The 20749-nt window shown below is 36.6% G+C and overlaps 1 protein-coding gene across 1 annotated transcript in view; it reads left to right on the top strand.

Moving 5' to 3' along the window:
* SMARCA2 (SWI/SNF related, matrix associated, actin dependent regulator of chromatin, subfamily a, member 2) overlaps nt 1-20749 on the top strand; it is an 89040-nt gene that overhangs the window by 58268 nt on the left and 10023 nt on the right. The window contains exon 25 of the mRNA XM_009327221.1: nt 11426-11643. Coding sequence (XP_009325496.1) covers nt 11426-11643 — 218 coding nt within the window. The remainder of the gene's footprint in view (nt 1-11425; nt 11644-20749) is intronic.

Below are 20749 nucleotides of genomic sequence, written 5' to 3'. Positions count from 1 at the left end.
TTTCATTCTGTACTCTGAAATTGTCGAGTTTAGAGTGTTAAAAATTACACTTTAATGGCTATCCATTACATATTCTTTTCAGTTGCATCTGACAACGTAATAAAATATTTTTAGCTGGCTTTCAAACTCAGAACCACAGGACTTTGTTGCTGCTTACAGCCTTGCTTTAGTTTTTCAGATATGCACTTATACTATACATTATTCTGTTGAGAAACTTCACTTCCTCTTAAGCCTCATTGCCTTTCTGGGAATCTTCTTTGTATTCTTCAGTTAGCCTTTGCTTAGGTAATAGTTTTTGCTTGTCAGACTGTGATTTGCATTGCAGTTTATCCCAGAAGACCAAAAAGGCGTTCTAGACAGTTACTGTTCATGTTAGAGTTCTACTTTTAGGCTGTGATATGCATATTAAAGGGTCAAGCTCTACTGTAAGTCCTGCCACAGTCTGATAACTGCAGCTTTAGAAGCATCCTGAAAACATGGAACTAACTGCACCACTGCTAGAAGTTAGCCTCACAAAATATTGTTTTGGTATAAAATACATAAAAGATACATATAACTTAGCTTTCCTCAGCAAGTTGTCCAAAGTTTGGCTTAGTTTCATTTCATGCTGTCTTCCTCCAAATTCTGCAAAGTTATTAAAGAACTATATTGGAATTGTCTTAAAGGGCTAACTCCTACTGTTTATTCTTTAAACGTAGTCTTATTTCTATGAGTAGAATTTTTTCCTCTGTCGGCATAGGAAGTGAGTAGTCTAATCTCTTGACATACATTTTCTCATATCATACTCTCTTAACATTGCATGCTTCCCATTCTTAATTACCTCAAAGGACCTGCATTAATAGTGATAGATCTCTACAAACAATTTCCCATGCTATTGGAAAAATCCTTAAGCTGTTTTCTGCAAATAAGTAGATACAAGAGATCCTATGAACAGCCACTGAAAAATAATGAAACTATGACGGTGTCTGAAAGCTGTTCTTTTTTTTCCATTATGTTTGTTTTATGCAAGATATTTTATCTGTTTTGTTTTGAATTTATTTTCTCCATTTGGCTCCCATTTGGTTATCTTCCACATTTTAAACTTGGAATAAAAAATGTCTGTTTGAGAATGTGTGAATATACTTAAATATCAGGGACAAGGAGAACATATGAAAGAAAATACTTAATGGTATGACTATTGGCAGAAGCTGAGTTTACTCTGACATGCATGAAAGTGACAGTTTAAGCTTTGTACTATAAGCTTCTCATGTTGCATCATTAAGAACAGTAGTGTTTCATGGCATGAATAAAATTTACACTCACCTGTAAAATAGAAGCCTTTTGTTGGTCTGTTAGTCTGTTGATGAAAAAGAGAGAAAACACTTTTAATATTTTTCTGAGTAATTAGAAGGCATTGCTGGATATCTGTTCACTTGAAAGCCAAATAATTTGCTTATTCTAAGGCTCGAGATTTGGCTCAAAATGAGTGATTTCACACTGGAAATCTGCTAATCATCCCTTTGTGTTATAGTCCTCAGCTGTGTTGTTTTCATAGTAGAAGAAAAGGCAGCTTGTTCTTCATAGGAAACTTTCTACTAGAATATGGTATCCTGCTGTTAGGTGTGTTGCAGAATGAGAGTTGGTCCTGTCTACTTACCTTTATCCAGTGCTTAGAATTTTCAAATTTATTTTTACCATAGAAAAGTTATCTGTTACTGCAAATGTTAGCAAGGTTCACTGGAAGCAAATGCAGTCCCAGAAGGAGCCAAGACTGCTGTTTCTTTCCAAAGGACTGATCTCGTGAGGGTATAAACCCTGGTTTTATACCAGGTATCTTTCTGATATAATTAGTAGGGTCTCAGAAGAAAAGGGAGGCAATGTTCTTTGAATAAAGAAAGGCTAAATCCTGGAAAGTTTTTTAAAATAAATTAAAAAGTAATCCATAAATTCCCATTCTGAATGGTTGAATTTTGAGAGTTTTTTCATAGGGAACAAAATCAAATGTGAGAGGTTTGTCTTTAGTTCTCAGCACTATGAGCTGCAAAACATTAGTTGCACCGCCAGTCTGCCAGGACATATAACATTACAAAGTAAAGATTTCTTACCTTTTTCCACAACAGAAGAATATAAAGTCCATAAAAAAAGGTAAGTGTCCATAAAAACAGCCCTATTATTCAAGGAAAAAAAGATAAATTAATAGTATGGTACTAAGAAACCAGAGGCCTTTGGCAACTGCAACATTATTTTGTGAAAGACAGGGTGAACAGCAACAGGAAATACTTGTCGCAAGACTGGGAAGAGAAGCCATCCTACATAACTGTTTATTAGTGGTCATATATAAATGTGTTTCTGATTGTTTTTTGTATTCATGTTCTCCCTCTTAAAATAAACTGTGTCTTATCTGACTGGGAGACAGTAAATCCTTGGAATGTTGTAGAATGCCTGTTTTTCCTTGATTTGGGATCTGGTCTTTATTGTTGAGTATCTTCATGACTTCACTGCAGCTTGTTTCCTCCTGCTCTGTGATATTTGTCTGTGAGCCTGAACAGAATGTAGTTGTTACTAGACATACTACTAAATTGTCTTAAACTTTGTTCATAAGTTCTAAACTAATTAATCAACTTTAGCAAATCATCAAAAATGGAAGAAAAAATTAATCTCAGAGGGACAATAGAATGATATATCCCTCCAGTAAAAAATTATTTTAGACCAAAGAAGGAAGATTTGGAAGCAAAATCCACAGTACAAACTAAGCCATAAAAAGCTCATTTTTACTTTCCTTCTAAACTGTGAGATGCCAAGGAAACTACATCTCCTGTTGTAGGACACGAAAGTGTTATGCTGTTGACTAAATTCCATGCTTGTTATTTTAAAAGAATTTAGGAAAAAGTGAGAAAAGTAATCTCCCCCACCTCCCCCTGGCACCCCTCAGAAAAGGTAATTTTCTTATGCAATTAATTTTCCTTGCCCCCTCTCCTAGGGAAGATAATGTACTTGGTCAAGAAAAAAAGCATAACTGGAATACTGATTATCTCACAATACCTTTGTCAGTATACTGTCCTCTACACTGCTGAAATAGGCTTTCCTGAGTCAGAATTCTGGGTAAGTCAGGGAGAAAATGCTGATGAAAATAAAAAAGGAAGAAAACCTTCCCCTTCCACTCTTCCTCACTGAAAAAAACAGTCACTAAATGCTCCAGAATCCTGTCTATTCAACAAACATATGCATCTCTGTCATACTGAACAAGATAAAGGGGAAAAAATGAGGCATCTCTGTCATGTTAGATTTTACTTCGAGATGGATTGCTGGTGAATCTGAAGCCAGGAAACATGTATCTTCCGTCAGCTGTTTTTCTGTGCTGGTGCAAATCACGTGTAATAGATCATTCACAAATGGAAAGACTGCAGCAGGTACCAAGGAAGACTTGTTGGCAGTCAGAGCCCTCTTTGCTAAACAGGACCTTTCTGTGATTAGTGTGAATAAAATGCTTCCTACTTGAGTTCCTGTCAGAGGTTTTCTTGGATTTTCTGCTCATCCATTTTACTTCAGCAAGCCTTTGGCACCTGCAGTCATCAAAAAACCCCAGACTTCTGCTGTCCTTATCAAGCTTGTTGAAAGGTTCTTATAATTCTTCACCTTTGTTTTTTGAAGTGATGCACTTTTGGCAAGGGAGACTTGAAGAAATCAGGACCTTCTGTACAGAAGAATAAGTATGGCAACTCATGACTTAATAGTGTTATTTATAAACCTTGTAGACAAAAGTGAATGTACAAAAGTAAATTGCCATTTTTATGCATCTCAGTTATATCAACTGAGTATTATCTTCATGTATGCACATTAAATAATTGATCATTTTCTCCAGACAATTTAAAAAGCATGTATAGAAAAATTTATATCATATTAACTTCAAAAAAATACACACCATGCCTTAATCATGTTATTTCCTGTTTTGTTGTCATTTAGTTATTTGAAGTTACAATTGCAAACTAAAGTTAATTCAGCTAAATCAGTCTTGAAAGATAGTTTTGGTCACATTAAGTGTATTCCTTTACAACTGTGTGTCTGTAAAGATTATTATTTTCCCCCATGAATTTCCCTGCAGTATTTTCATAAGCGATAGTCTTGTAGTGTCTTTCTTAAGTTAGTTACATCTCATTCAGTCTGTAAATTTTACTTCCAATTATACTTCCAAAGATACCTGCAACTATTTCCAATGGCAATGTGTTAACATTTACTCCTTGAGTCATCAATATGCTGTAAGGTTCTGAGCAATCTGAAGGCAATCTGAAATACGCAGGATACCATCTAGTTCAGAACTGCTATTATAACATCCCTTTCAGAATATGTTTGTTTATCATCTGGCAACTTTCATGCGCAGTATTTCACAAGTCCATGTTATATTGTCCTCCAGTCTTGAATGAGAGAGTTTGTTTCACTGTGTTTACAAACAGGCTATTACTCCAAGTGACAAGAGTCAGCAGGTGAACAAGTTTGGGAAAAAAACAACCAAACAAACAAAAAAACCCCACCACAACAAAACAGTTCAGTGAGAAAGAGTAAGAGGTTGATACCAATAGTTTCTGGTATAGAATTTATTTGGATTTTTTTTCCTCTCTTTCAGCTGCCTGCCCAACCCTCCTTGGTTAGGTTGGCTTGGTCAAGAGGCTGTTCAAATTAAATCTTCTTAACAAGACATAAAGTACAACTGTATGTCAAATGGGAGGGATAAATCACACTTAATTTTGAAAACTGAGGAAGACAGTTAGAGATAGTTCTGTAGATCTTTTAAGAGTGTGGCTGAGTAATTGTAGACCACAGAATAGTGACCATTTTTGGTAGTTCCACATTCAGTGTCTTATTACAGTGAGTATGTATTTTCTCAATGCTCTGACTGGTTAAGCAAAGCATCTTTATAGTCAGCATGATACAGTTGTTCCTTTTTATCACCCAGTTCCTTCCCCCTAATGGAGCACTTTCTTTGTGCTCCCTGAGTGGGCTGTGGGTCCTGGTATCATCGGTAATTATTGTGCTTTTCAGTCTCTCTGTCCCCAAAGTTTATGAAAAGCTCATAGGTACAAAATCAGGTTGAGTGGTTCCACGTAAAATAATTGTTTGCCTTTTGGGGGAGTGTAAAATCAAATTATTGATTTACACTTTTTCTTAACCAGATTTCACTTTTGAACAGAAGAATAATGTCCTTGCCAATGTAGTTTGCCATAACTTGGAGCAAGTTTATCGGTGCTGGCTCTGCATGATGCTTTACTTAGTAATTGTCACATTAAAGATTAAGTTTAAGCATTAGGATATTTTACATTAAGATTAAATATTAGGATATTTTATCTGAAATATTTTTCTCAGACCAGAAAGAAAACACTGAAGATAAAAACTTTGATCCTATAAGTGTTTTAAATAGATACCTTTTTTTTTTTTTAATGTTACGCTCTGTTGCTTTGGGTAAGACCATTTCTCTTTAAAGGTAAGTATGTTCTTACATGGTTCTATCAGGTCTTTTTGGCATCAGTCTTTAAATCAAAATGCAAGAAAAAACTATTTATAATTGTTTTCCTTAATGTCTAATTAAAAATAGGCAGCTGGAGTTTCAATGCAAATACTTAAGCAACTATTAATAGTTTTGAAATGCAAGCCAGAAAACAATCTACCTTCTCCCGCTTCTCAAAAAAACCCCCAAGTTTCAGCAATGTGAAGATGCAGACCCTGACTGATGAACATATGGCTGAAGGACTCAGTTTCCTTATTTTGTGGAAGTTTAGCATATCTGAGAAGACTGTTTATTACAAGTTATGTGTTTTTGCAATAATTGCATTTTGTTTGCGTTTTTAAAAAAACCCGATACTTTCATTTCTATTTAAGTGCTGGATGGAGACTTTTTGGAATATTCCTTATGTGGAGGAGAATGAGTCAGCAGTGAAAGCAAGGAAAAACTGGATGTATTCAGGAATTCTTCACTAATTCTGCCTTTGGCAGATTTTAATCTGTACTCTGTTTTAGTTTAGTCCCAACAAAACTAGCCTGGTAAATCTTGTGCAATACTATCCAGCGAGGAGAGGAAATTCAGTTAAAATAACTTCATCAATCCTTATAATTATCTTCAGGTATTTAGTCATTGCACTGTTGATAGTGTATCTTATGCCCTTTTATCTAATTTTCAAGTATTACGGCATTCTTCTTCACAGTCTTTATCTGTAGTATACTGACCTCTATGCTATAGCATAGCAAGAGATAATTAGTTACAATGTAAGGGAACTTGCTGTAGAGAGCCAAGAAATAATTCCAATGTGTGGAAATTAGAAACAGTCCCAGATATCAGGAGTGTCACTGTTGAGAAGCTAAGCAGGAGAACTGGATTTTGAAGAGGTCTTTTGGAGAAGATGATCTTCAGGTTGGAAAGTTGAAGTCTTCATCAGTTGTCAGTGGAATTTCTCTTGGAATATCATCATAGGACTTGAAGGATTATGCTGAAGAGAGAAATTGGTAGGCGCAGGTAGATGACATTTTAGTGCTTTCAATGTTTGTTATTAGCCTTCTGTAGGGTTCTTTTACTTCTTTCTTCTCTTCCAAATTCATAAATGGGAACTTAATTTTCAAAGCAGTCATCTGTTGTTCATTACTGCTTTACTGACGTTTTTTGGTTTTAAGGTCTTAACAGCCCTTAAGCTTAGTGCCTCTTGGCCAGTAGTCAGTACAATGCCCCAGGTAAGTTATTTGTTGTTCCCGGAAAAGCTTTCTTTTGGCAACTTTGCATGACTGGGTTATTATTTATGTTCAGGGAGCTGGGAAGCTGACTTTTTTTTCTGTTCATAGGTGAACATAAAGACTTTTTCTATGGAAACATGGAGTTTAATTAGCATGCTAGCAAATCTGTTCACATGGTAATGTTAGTCACAAGAGCTCTCTGCTAACTTTGCATGTTGGAGAGACACAAGGTCATTGATGTCTGAAGGAAAGGGGGCAAGCTATCTTAACGTTCATTCCGTTAAGATAAAATAAGAGAGGGACGCAGGAAGAGTTCTCGTGTTCTGTGCCCATTTCCCATTTAATCTGAACATATTTTCAGCATTATCAAATAAATTTATTACATAGCTTCATACCATTTTTGTTTTGTGCATACAGTTTCTTTGACTATAAGTAGTAGCAATGGCTTTCACTATGCCTCCACTTTCTCATAACAATACTGTAGTTACCTCCAATCAAAGGAAAAATAACTATGTCTTACAATGTTGTGTCATCTAAATATTAGAGACAGGCCTTAGACACCAAACCTGATTTTATGCTGAGCACCTCCATTGATTCACTGTGTGACGAGACTTGAGTTACTTGATTCCTGTAAAATGAATTTAAAACTAATATAAGACTAACATAATTGTTGATTTGCAGAAGGCAGTCATGAAACAAAACTCGGAGCTGTAGCTCTTAGTGCTTATTTGGATCCATAATTCTCAACTGAAAAGATGTTCAGTCGTGGTGCTGTGTCATGCTCTGGAGAAGAAGTTAAGAATACATCCATAATGTCGTGCTCTTCAAATGGAGAAACAAAACAGTTTCCATTTGACCTTTACTTTGTTTCTGTGGTGCTGGTGTAGCTGTATGCATGCTCATTAAGAATACTTCCACCTCAAAACAGCTATTTTCCTTTATGAAGGGGAAAATGTCTCAGAAGTAACTTCTACTTGCCTTCTGAAAAATCCACTTTTGGGGTTTTTTTTTTGGGGGGTGCTTCTTTTGGAGGAAGGCAGTTTGGTTTCTTTAATCCATGGTGAGTATGCTCTTGCTTAAAATTATGGTGCCCTGAGAAGCCTGCGTGCTCTTAGCTCTTTAGCAAGGAAATTGTTTTGTGTACATGGACCAGGATACAGCAATAAGATTCAGAAGAGCAGGAAGGTTCTGTCAGTACTGGCCTTAACATTGGGTCCTCACACTTCCACTGGTGTCTCTGCCTTTCATGAGGTGGCCAACCCTTTACAAAATTTGACATTAAGTTTTCACAGCTTTCTTTCAAAAAATGAAGTCTCCAAACTTTATTGTACTCTTTTGTCCTATTTCCTTAAGGGAAGGAAAGTGTTAAATTTTTATTTGTGTACTATTTTCCTTGACTCCCTTGCTGTTCACCTCACTAATCCAGAGGCATTTGAGCATGGGAGATGTCTGTGCTATCTTGCACCCTCGCACATCTGTCAGGAACTGGAGATTTCTCTCTGGAATTCGTGTCATTATCGTACTGGTAAAGGTTTGGAAAGGCATTCTCTTTGGTGTGGCACTTCAGCCCTAGAAACTAAGCTTTTCTAACAAAGAGCTCAGATGAATTAGTTTAATAAATATTTTGTTGCTCATACACACGTGCATGGATCATATGTGTAGACATATGCACAGAGCATTAATACCTCTGCTGATAATTGATTTATGTGATACAGTTTTAAGCCATCTTTTAAGGCAGCATGAATCATACAGGTTTAGTTTTAAATATTATTTTTTATATACAAAATATAAATTTGCCACTTGAGAACTAATGTCAGGAGTCACAATAACAACATTTTTGGACTGCTGGTATTGTCACACTGATTTTCAAGTGGTGTCACTAAAGTCTTAAATTAAGGAAAACTGAGTTTGCATTCATGCGTATGAATTTTGAAAGCTGGATATAGTAATCGATTGATATATTACTAGCTAAGTAGACAGTTTAATATTTGTTTGCAGATCTGTAATATGCTAAGAATTAATTTGCTATCTGATAGTCACTAATTTTAAGAGTGCAAGAGTATATGTTAGTTTACTTGGGTGTTATTTTTATTTTTTGTCTTTACTACATTGCTATATGTAGTATTAAAAAAATCTTTTTACTTCTATCTTTTCTCTTCGTCCTGATTTTTTTTTCCAAAATATTACCTACTTCAAGCAAGAATTTTATGCAGAATTCTAAAATGAGATGTTAGTAAACTCTGTTATGACAGCACCACTGTTATTTTTTTGGTGGTAGAAAATTTGTCAAGCAAACAAAAACACAAATATATTTTAGTTAAGTGAATACCAGTTTTCGAAGGGACAACAAAATGTTACCAAAGTTAACAAAATGATAACGTGGTTTGGTTTTTCAATTTCTTGTAAAGCAGAATAGATTTTTTTTATCAGTTTCAATAACCAAAACCTGATCTGTTCACTGCGGAGCAATAGGAATACATTTTCTGTAATAAATGCATCTTTAAAATGCATGCAACCTATTTCAGTTTTAAAACCATACATGAAATTGTCTAATTGTGCTGTTATAATTAAAATGCTAACAAGAATCTGTAACTGCCCAGCTAAAAATCTAATTTGGATGCCTAGAATAACAAGGGGAAAAATATGATAAGTAGTTGTCAATATTAAAGCAGGCTGAAGGAGGAAGGCTTGGGGCCTTGTAGTAGGTAGAATGAAACAGCAGATTTGAGTATCCACAATCCTTTCAGTATTAAATTTTCAGTAAAATAAAATTACTTGTATATGAAAACATAGCCTTTCCCCAGCTCTCTTTTTTTTCCTGATCAGCTGATGAAGAGACTAGCAGCTCGCTGCTTTGCTGGCTTGTTAATTTTATCCCCACTAACTGTGATTTCCGATAGCCGGCCTGCTGATAGTGGTAAGGTAAATATCCTTTTTCATTGCCGTCTTGAAGATTCAGTAGAACTACATCACAGGCATGTGTAGGTGTGTAACACATCAAAAGTCGGTGTTCTCCGTATTTCAGTGTACAACTGAGTGTTTAAGGAGAGCAATGACATTAACTGTTGACAGCCTTGCATGCTGTATTTATTATTAGCTTTTCTAGCTTCCAAGATATGCAGAGAAATTTCCTTTTCTTAATCTTCGTTAGCTGCAGTGGTTTATAGTGGGTGTCCTGCTTTAGCCAAATGAATATTAATGAATTTGTGTGCAGATTTTTTTTTTCTTCCTTCCTTCTTTTTTCTTCCTAACTCATCAGATCTCAAGCCTCCTTCATAGTGGTTATCTGAACGCTGTGGAAGCATGATGTAAATTGTCTTTTGATTATTAAGGCCTAGCTTCAGGCTGTCCCTCAGGACTCTGCATTCGTGTTTGTTGTGTGGATTTGCGCATCGGAGGATGCATAGGAAACAGATTTCAAAATCCCACTGGTGTTTTTAACATGCCAGGTTGTTTTGTGTTGTGCATCAGGTTTTGTTCACAAAACGTTTTCCAAGAGACATTGTACACAATTGAGAAAAATTATGTCTGGGCTGTAATCACTCTTTTTATATTGATTGTTATGCTCACATGATCATAAATATTAGCCATGTTTGGTGCTGTGGAGAAATGAAGGTAATTGCCTTCTGATTAGAGCTCTTTCAGCTACGAGAAAGGATTGATTAGCATTTGCATGTACTCAAGGCAATATTGAGAGGCAAAAGGGACAAGTATCAACATCAGTTATGTTCTGAGAAAGCATTAATCAGAAAGCCTAGTTTTAAGATTTTTTTCGTATTTTTTTTATTTTTAATTTCAGTTCTCTTATGACCCGGTATTTTTATTTCTTTTCTTTTGTTGGCTTTCCCAAATCAAGGAAAGTTCAGCTTCTTGCTTTATCACATGGATCTGATAGTCAGTGTGTGTGAACAGTTTCCCTTTATTCCTAGTTTGGTTTTTTGTAGTGATTTTTTTATCCCTCTGCATAGTGCTGCTGGGTCTGGTTAAAAGCATACATCCAGGTAATTGAAACTGGTGTTCATCGTTTGTGACTGTGTGTGGGGTTGGTTTGGGTTTTGGGTTTTTTTGGGGGGTTTTTTGGCATCCCATGTTATGAGTGCTTTTTACAGTAAAACACAGTACTGCCAGTGCTTCTGCCTATCTGTTGGTTACTATTCTAGAAGAAAATGATAGATTTTAGAGATGGTTTTAACGCTTAGGTGATTTGGAAGTTGCTTAAACTATTTGGAAGAGAAGTTGAGTCATTACTGCATAAAGTATCTGTGTGGTGTTTGTGTGCACAAAGAACTGTGTGTGATCTGGCTTTGGGAGCTGAGCACAGTTTAGACTGTCCTGTTGGAAAACATGCAATATCATAAAGTCTGTTTTGCGTAGGGCTACATAAGCCAGTACTGCCACTGACGTGAACAAATGAATGTTTGTTGTACATTTACTGACACAGTACCACAGGCCATTATTGTGTGTGAAACTGTGAGTTGGTGTGGAATTAAAGGTTCAGATAAACATGCATCTATTTAGATGATAGTGGGATTCTTAGAACAAATTAATATTTAGTGTGTCTTTGATTGCTAGTAAGTCAATTTCTTATTATACTCGTGTTTATAAATAAGCTGAACATTTTGAGTTGAATTATCTGCATACTGTGGGGTTGCGTTTTTGTTTTTACAGTTTGTTACTTACCTTTGCAATACCTCTTTTGTTTAATCATACTTTTTGAACCCATGGTTGTCAGGCAATTGAAGACGGCAATTTGGAAGAAATGGAAGAGGAAGTCCGGCTTAAAAAACGGAAGAGACGAAGAAATGTGGATAAAGATTCTGGGAAGGAGGATGGAGAGAAAGCAAAGAAAAGAAGAGGCAGACCTCCTGCAGAGAAGTTGTCACCCAACCCACCCAAACTGACAAAACAAATGAATGCTATCATTGATACTGTGATAAACTACAAAGATAGGTGAGCTTGGAGACGGTCTCTCTCTGTTGCATGTGCTTTCTCCCTCTCTGTTGATATCTCTCTCTATGTTTTTTAATGGCTTCCTTTTTGTCTTTAGAAGGATTTGCTGACACAGCATTTCTGAAAAGTAATTTCACTTAGGGCCTGATCCTGTAAATGTCACTCTTTGTAGATGGTTTTTTGAAGACCCATCTGGTAGGACACTGTTGAAACACGAATACAAGAAGTAGGCATAGAGCTCCTCCTTAGAAATGAAGTCATTCTGCTCAGTAGGTGTACTTAAGAACATTTAGCTTTAGCTGGATTTTCCTTCAGTTTAGTGGTGCAGCGTGTATTAAGATTAATCTTTTCAAATATGTGGCTACAGATTTATTAATGTAAGTTAACATGGGTCTCACCATGACCTGAAAGACTGCCCAAAAAATGTAGGGCTCATATCATGAGCCTCTGAGCTGCCAAAGGAAAAACTGTAAAAATACTGATCATAATATGTTGCCTGCAGCTGAGATGGAAGCATGTTTGTCAAGAAATCCCTATCTTCAGCATAACAAAATGCTAAATAGCTGGACCTCAGGAAAAAATATCACTCCTAATCTGAAACGTCATTTGAAGACTTCTGTTTTGCAGGTTTTCAAACTGAAAATCATCTATGCTTCATGAAGAAGAAACTGAGAATTAGTTAATAACCTCTTTGCATCATACTTGTATGAGGAAGTTCTATTTTTTAACTCAAGATCTATTTGCCAAAAATCAGTAAAGCCTTCTTGTGTGCTTACTGCTTCTTTACTGTACATGGAATTACTTAAATCATATAAGGAGCAATTATAAGCTAAATGAATATTAAATGCATTCAGAGAAAAGAAGTATTTGTGTTAGGTGACCCGTGCAAGTGTAACAACGTGATTTTTGCATGTAAACAACTTTGTGATTTCAAATGGCAAGTTGCACTTCTTCTTTGCAGCTACAGTTTTGGGTCTGCCTGTACAAGGTTAACTTGGGCGGTATCTGGTGAAGCACGCAGAGCTGTGATGCCTGACTTTTTTGGCATGTAAATGTTGAAATGAAGCATTCTGTGATCTGTGGGCTCTCTCTAGAGTACATCGAAAAGTTTATTGCATCAGAACAGGATTCACAGCAATGAACGTGATAAGCAGGAAGCTGACTACAATCTCAGTGTATTCAGCTTGCTGTGACTCTCAACTAACAGAATAGCTGAGAAGGGAGAAGTGTTTAAAGTTCAGGTATTCCATTCAGGGCTGTAAGGAAGCATCTCTTCATTTTGGATCCCTGGCCTTGAGCCTTCTCCTAAGCCAAGCACTTCTGATGAGGGCACCTACTTCTCATTTTTAAAATAGCAAACAACTATAGCTAAGCTTCCGCTAGCCTCCAGTAGGGATAGCTACTGGTAGTAACTGCTAGTTACTGGGGAAGTTAAAGGCTTTTGCCTGTCACTTGTCCCCCAGGAAGTTCGTATCTGATCTGTCAAACAAGTTAACCACTGTGCTATTACGCAGTGACAAGGCATACTATTCCCTCTCCCAGGAGCCCACATTTATGCAAGACAGAATTGGTTCCCACTTTAAAAAGTGTATGGAGCTCTATTCTGTTAGGAATTAAAAATGCCTGTTAAACGGAGCTCTTCAGTGAAATGAGCTCTGCAGAAGAGTTCCAAGTTCCTGTATTCTGATTTTTTTTGTGAGCTAGCATCAAACCACCCAATCCTATGAAAGTTGGGACAGAACAGAATTGCAAATTTAGGCATCAGGAAACTTTAGTATCTTAAAATCTGTGGGGTTGAGGTTGTTCTAGAGTTCGATGAACACTTCCAGGATTTTCAGCTTTAGAATTAAGTGGGTTTTAGGCATTGGAACCCTTCAGCTTTGTAGGGGGTTCCTGTTTGTTCAGCTCTGGGCTTTTGTGTGTGTGAAGGCAATTGGGGCAAGTATAGAGGGACAGGTTAATTGGAAGAAAAGTAGGCCATGAGCTTCATCTGGGGAAAAAGAAGGGTTTTCATGTATTTAGTATTTGAATGCCTGAAATCATCTTTGTTTTTAGCTTAAATTTTCAGTGCTCGTAGATGTTTAATCTCTACTTTATGAAAGTCCAGAGGGCTGATCCGGACCACGGAGAGCTGATTGTGTCCCAAAAGGTGGTCAGGTGATACCCATCCAAAATCTTAATGACTTTGGCCTGAGTTACTTTTTCAAACCAATTCTACAATCTTCAATAAGTTTTGTTGCAGTTAATAAGCCAGCAGGCAAAGAAATAAAGAGAATGCATTGCTAAACTAATAAATCTCTGTACTTTATCTCATGTTCCCCTTGCTTTTGAGAAGAGCTCCTTGTAAATACAGAACCACTTCTCTGTTCTTGTTAAAATCTTTCTTTTTAAAAAAACGTTTTTCCATGGTGCCCACAAAAATCTGGAGTACCAGTTGGCTGCTTTTGTGTGGCGATTCTGTGTAATGTTGATGCAGGGAAGGAGTCCCCAAATACTTTCCTAACTGTCCTGTATTTGACTTCTGTTGTAGGCATTTGGGGACAAGTACAATCCTTTCCTTCCTTATTTAAAAAGCATCCAACAAAATAGGCTGGGGTGCCTATGTGTAGGAAAGCTAGAGGCTACAATAATACAAGCAATAAGCTCTCAAACTGAAGTTTGAGCTACACAATTATTATATAAAGGTCAAAATAAGATTAAACAGACAAATTAGCAACACCTGAGGTGAATGTTCAGTGTAGAGAAATGCAGCATATGATTCTTTGAAAAGGAAATTCAGAGGTAGATATCCAGCTACTTGCAAACCCCAGTTAAAGAACTCCATGCAAGACAGTGGAAGTTAGCATTGAGGTCAAATTACTGTTTATCTCTGTCATGTCTTTGGTGCAAGTTCAAGCTTTTTCTTCAGATTTTCCTCTTTTATGCAGTACTGTGTAGCAACTGTCGTATTTCCTTTTATTCCCATCCCACATCCCAGCATGATACTGATTTTAAGGAAACATTCCATTAAAAATAAGTTTAATAGTTCTTACAGAGCAATTTATAGCTACAAGCTGAGTTTCTTTGATCTTTCTAGAGAACTAGGAACACACTGAAGGAGAGAAAACTTCAGTGTTTATGCTGAGAATTGACTTGACTGGCAGCCTAACTCCTTAGTTTCCTGGAATTCTGGTACCTGGGTGTCTCCCATAATAAAGGAAATAGTAAAAAAGGAGAAGAAGGACAAAGATGTGAGGCACTGTGAAAATGTTCAACTTAGGCTGTTTGGACTCCTTTGGTATGAGAGCTGTTGAGGTCCTTGAAAAGTTGACAATACTTGCTTCTTGCAGGCTGCTGTGTTTTGGATTCCAGTACTGGGTGATATGCTTTAAGCTTTTCTTCATGTTGATAGGCATTTCTTTATCATATCTTTGTATTTATCTTCGGTAATCTTGAAACAAATAGTTGTACCTCAATTTGAAGAACTGTGGAGTAAGTGCTCCAAAACATTAAGAGGTAAAAATGCTTGTTGAATTCACTGGTACCTTTTAAACTGCACCTGTGCTCTTATTACTCAGCTTTAAGTATCAAACCATGCAACGTATGTTGCCAGCTGTAGATACAGATCAGTACCGTAGATACAGAGCAGTACTACAGATGCAGAGCCTTTTTTTCTCTTCTACACTGCTTTGCCATCATAGCTGAAGCTGAGTTAATCTGGGTTTCATCTATAATGGCTTAGAATGGAGAATAAATCTGTAATGAAGCAAAATTAAGATAGAAAAGATGGGCAGAATCCTCTGACTTCTAGTCAGCTGATCTAGTGGATCCCCCACGGCAGGGAAGTTGGACTTAGATTATCTTCAAAGGTCCCCTTCCGACCCAAACCATTCTATGATTCTATGATTTTGGTAAAGCATTTGTTAGGGTACCACAGGAAAATTATAAGCTAATATGAAAGAAAGAGGAGGTCTAATGAGTAAGCTCTCTAATCTGAGTGAAAACAAGGAAAAAGATGTAACTGAAGGCACTGTTAAAAAAGGAACTAGTAAACTGGAAAGAAGATACCACGAAAGTTCTTGAAGAATTGGTGTTGGCATAGATTGTAATATATTAATGATATATGTTAAAAAAATGAGGAGTGTCCTAGCCAAAATATAAAGTTTTAAAATACCAGTATTGGGATGGCATTCATGGAGGACTGAACACAATTAAGTCTGGATTAAAAGAACTGGTATGAAATACAGTACCTCAGAGTGCATCATAAGGTGCTTACAGACTAAAAATAGAATTTTCTTGGAGTTGGAAGCTCATCATGTGGAACTGACAGAAAAAGAATGACCTGGGCAAAGAAATTATTGATCAAATCTAACTACAAGGCATCAGTATTGTCTAGCGATAAGAAAATGGGAGCCTCGCCCTGACACTATTGCCTGTGTGGATGAGGAAATACTCATTAGATGTGTATACCATTATATGTGAAACCATTAATGCTTCTGAGTTGCTGTATATAGTACTTGAATACTTTTCCATTCAAGAAAGATTAGTTTACCCTGAGACAAGTGTAAATAATTATTTCAATGATAAGTAGCATGGGAGACTCTTGCAAGAGGAAACAGGTTGGTTTGTTTATCCAAACACAGCACAATCTGAGAGGGGAAGATGATTGCTCTCCGTAAATTCACCTGGGAAAAAAGGGAAGCATAAGCACAGGGAGAGTGTAGAAATATGTAAAATACAGGATGGTGATCACAAGGTTATATGAGTGTAAACATCCATGAATACTTTCAAGTTGTTAACTAAGAGTTCTGGAACCTTTCCATATGGAATAGTGGGGCAGAAATACCTAAATAGATCTGGGCTTTGTTCGTTGATTAAAAAAAATTTATATGATTACTTACAATACCAAGGCCCTAGATTCAACGACCTGGAAACACCTTTCCAGTTACACAATTGAGCCCGATTCTCCAATGTAAAGCATATGCATCATCTTCGCAGCCTTAATTTGCAATAATACATTTTAACCTGGGATTTTGTTGCAATTATTTCTTAAACTAAGATTTACATGTCTTTGCAGCCTTGTAGCTTGTTCTAATCTTGCAGTGTAAAACGCATGTTTAGAAGAGAGCAAGTTGAAATGCATCAGTCCAGCATTATTGTCACACTTTTTCCCAGTTCTGATGCTTTTAACCTGTCTTTCCTTCCCTCTAAAATTAGGAATGCCCGTAGAAATGGATAATCATACAGTCATATGTGTAATACATATGCTATGTTTTCAGAAAGCTAAATTAGTTTGTATGTCCAGTTTAAATGCTTTAGCCTTTTGAAAGCAGGGACAATTTTATTGGAGATAGATTTTCTTTTCAGAATAAGGAATTTGTATGCCAAATTTGAGCCCCAGCTGCTGATTTTGCATCATGCACATGCAAGCTTAGTCCCCCAAACTGTCTTTTTCCTCTTCTGAAGGTTTTCCTTTATTTTTTATTTCAGAGGAAGACAAGCTGTAAGTGTAGCTTCCCTTTCCTGATTGTTAAAATTAAGTGGAGAAAAAGAATGATACTTCATACCTTGTAATCCTTCAGCTTCCCTACAAATCCACTGTCCTCTTCTGCCTTGCATCAGAGTTTGATGTTTCCTGTCTAGGTGCCAGTTTGATGCTACAGCTAGTTTGTATTAACTTTGTTTAGATAGCAACAGCTGACTTCAAGAATCCCAGGACGCTGATAGCTCTATTAGATATGGTGATTTTCATTTGTGATCTTCCTGCTCTCTGCTCTGTTCGTGAGACTTAAAGTAAGGACTTGCATGGTGTACCAGTTAGCTTCACAAAGCCTCCTCCCCATAGCAGGTAGCTATCTTAATACACATCTTAATACAACTGATAAGAAAATTGGAGGGTGGGGTTGTTGCGCCCTGTCCGTGTTTCCTGCTTGGCAAGAGACTTCCCCTGTCTGTGGTGCTTACCATTTTGATCACTGCATCATTAAAGCCAGAATGTTTAAATTCATGCCCATGGTATTCTAATTTTGACAGGACATAGCTCAGGGAGAATTTTTCTCTGTATGTGAAATGGATTTTATTCAGACTATTTCCAGCTGTTTTCTCAAGTTGCCAGTTTTTAACTGTTGTAAAATGGTGAGTAATGTAATTAGCCATTACTAATCTAACTAGTGATTAATTATGCCAACTGGTACTCTTGGGTATTCAAACACACAAAGCAAATAATTCTTATTTATAGCCAAGCCAAAGTTACAGAGTACGTACTCATATGTCAAAACCAGGAATTATATTTTTAAGTATTTTTACCCACTTCCATTTCAATGATGGGGACAGGTCCACCATGTATTACTGCAGTCAGTTCCAAATGGAAGAACCACTGAATACATTTAATGAAGATGAATCATCTCCCTATATAGCTGGGTTACTGTTGGAAGTTGGTAAATACAGAGGAACCACCTCGCTATGTAAGCTCTTTTAATTCTCCTCTCCCACACATACTTCTTTTTAAAAAGCGTCCTTCTGAGTTGCATTTGATTAGGAGTTGTAATTGCACGCTGTGGTCCTGGTTGTGAGTGCTCTGACTAGGGCAAGCATGCAGGACTCGTCATTCTACCCACTCTAAATTGAATGTCAGTATTTGTTAAAAGTGTGAAATTTGCCAGAAATACGAGAACATCTTGCAGTCTCAGCTTCAGAGTTGTCGCTCCTTTTGATTCCAAAGGAGAAGGGGTGTTGAGAGTAGTAATACTTTTGACAGGTCAGTGGCAGCTTGCATCTGGCCCCATACTGCCAGGGAAGACAAATACAAAAGGAGCCTCATACAAATGAGGCCTAATTGTTCCTGCATTTAATTCCATCGAAGATAATACTGACTAAATGGGTGGAAATACACGCTTGTGTGCAGCTTGTAAGCGGTTTGACAAAAATGAGAGAAAATCAGAAACATTGAGCACAAATATTTTTCTAAGCAAAAATATTTTAAAAATGAGCAGTATTTCGTAATGATTTTTAACTCATACAGCATGCAAGTATTTTTTATGTGAGCACGCGTAGGACTAGCATGTTGAGCAGATGCAGTAGCAGTGAACTGTCACTCACAGTTCTTTCACAGTCAGGTCTTTTAATTTATTCTGGTCCTTCTTCCCTTCAGCACGTATCCTGCTAGTTGCTAGGCAACCATAAGTGATTTTTACTGCGCATGATTTTTATGTGGTAGTTGTTGTGGTTATTATTTTCTAATTACAAAAGTGTGGACAGGGATTAAAATCAGAGTTGCATTAATAATTGCTAATTTTCTCCTGTTGTATCCACAACACAGCCATTTCAGATTATGTAAGAAAAGATCACATTAATTTACAGTATAGATTCACATATACAAAGGGAGCAGAAGATAGTATTTCTTTGTGAGAGGAGGTTCTATAAAAATGATAGAACAGAATAAGCTGTTATTGATCTGGGTAGACAAAATCAGGCACTAGTCTTCTATATGTTGCATATTTCATGCCCTTAATGCTTTTTCTTTCACGGCCTTAAATGATTCTCAGTAATTAATTATATCAAGCAAAAGCTTGAACGTTTTCTATGGCATTCTTAGTTTAATAGAATGTGTGAACAAATTACAGCTGGCTAGATTTATACCTTGAAAATAGGATATTGCTGTTTAATAATTTACTACTGTTATATTTTTAATATAAAATACAATATAAGGGTGGGTGTGTGCATGTAAAAAGAGAAAAAAAAATTATATAGCCATGAGATAAAAAGCTCTATAATTATCAGGAGTTTTTTTAATAGGACAAATACGCTAAACATGTTTTAAAATTTGATCAAAATTAGATTATTAGTGGCTATTTCCTTTATACTTAAATCATTCTATTTGTTGCCAGACTCTGAAGTGTAGCTGAAGCAACACCAGCATCAGTGGTTTAGTAATTTTTCTCAAACAGGTAATTCTGTTAAAAGAAAGCTGCTGAAGTTTTAAACGCAGCAATGGTAACTCAGTCCTTCTGCATAGCAAATCCGGATTCATACTGCACAAAGTTTTGAAAGCAACTTTTCACACTTTTTAATGGATTAGCTTACATCTATATCCTGTGTCAATATCTTGCACAGATTTATTAAAATAACTTTATTAAAGTTTGTGAAGTCAAGCACACAGAAAAATAGGATATAACAGAAAAAAGGTGGAAATCTCAGGGACGTATGTTACAGTATGTTGTGTAATGGCGCAACAGTGTACTGCTTTGCTTTGCTTTGCTTTGCTTTGCTTTGCTTTGCTTTGCTTTTTCACAGGACCAGTGCCTTGCATATACAAGGTGGGCACTGATCACTTAATGAATGGCTGAATTTCCCCTGGGCTCCTTTTAAAGCGTGAAAAGTTGCTTCCAAAACGTCTTTATAATGTTCATAAGGAGTCTGAATGTTTTGCAGATACAGAACTTCTGTCACAACATTTTATTCTCATTTTACAAATGAGGAATAGAAACTTAAATTTTAAGACACCATTTGGGCACCAGAGATCTGATTTTTCAGATTAGTTAGTGTTCTAAAGCTTCAGAACAAATTTCATTTATCTCAGTTGCAGCTGTGAGTGCTCAACACTTTATTAACAAAAAAAAAATACAGTCCTTAATTTGCAAAGAAGTAGAAACACATGCAATTTAGTCAGTTCTGTAGTGTGTACTTAATGCATTGCTTTTCCTTGTATTGTTTCCAGTTTCTCTTTGAGAGGGCAATCTGAGATGAAGACAAGTTGTGTCATGTGGCATGACATAGTCACTCACATAGATCATTAACAAGATTGGTGCCTTTAAATCTATAGTGTAAACACCTCCCACTTTGACAGGGGGAGTATGAAAGTAATGAATTTGTCTCTTTGGTGTGAATCAGTACCAAAGGAGATGGGAGGTGCAGTGGCCCGAGTTTCGCAATTATTTGCTGGCAAGAGAGAAACAGTAAGACTTGGGATGACAATTATCTGGTCATTTTATGATTTCCTCTATTTCAGTAACAGGGTGCTTCCCAAATAAGTTAGATCTGTTGGGTGAAATTGCTGGTAACTGCCCAGAGTGTGAGGTGCAGGTGGTCTGTCAGGGTATCTACCCCAACAGCTGTATGGGGTAGATAG

The sequence above is a fragment of the Pygoscelis adeliae genome, unplaced genomic scaffold, assembly GCF_000699105.1.
Source record: "Pygoscelis adeliae isolate BGI_AS28 unplaced genomic scaffold, ASM69910v1 Scaffold26, whole genome shotgun sequence".
NCBI lineage: Eukaryota > Metazoa > Chordata > Aves > Sphenisciformes > Spheniscidae > Pygoscelis > Pygoscelis adeliae.
This window is presented reverse-complemented; position numbering and strand designations above follow the sequence as displayed.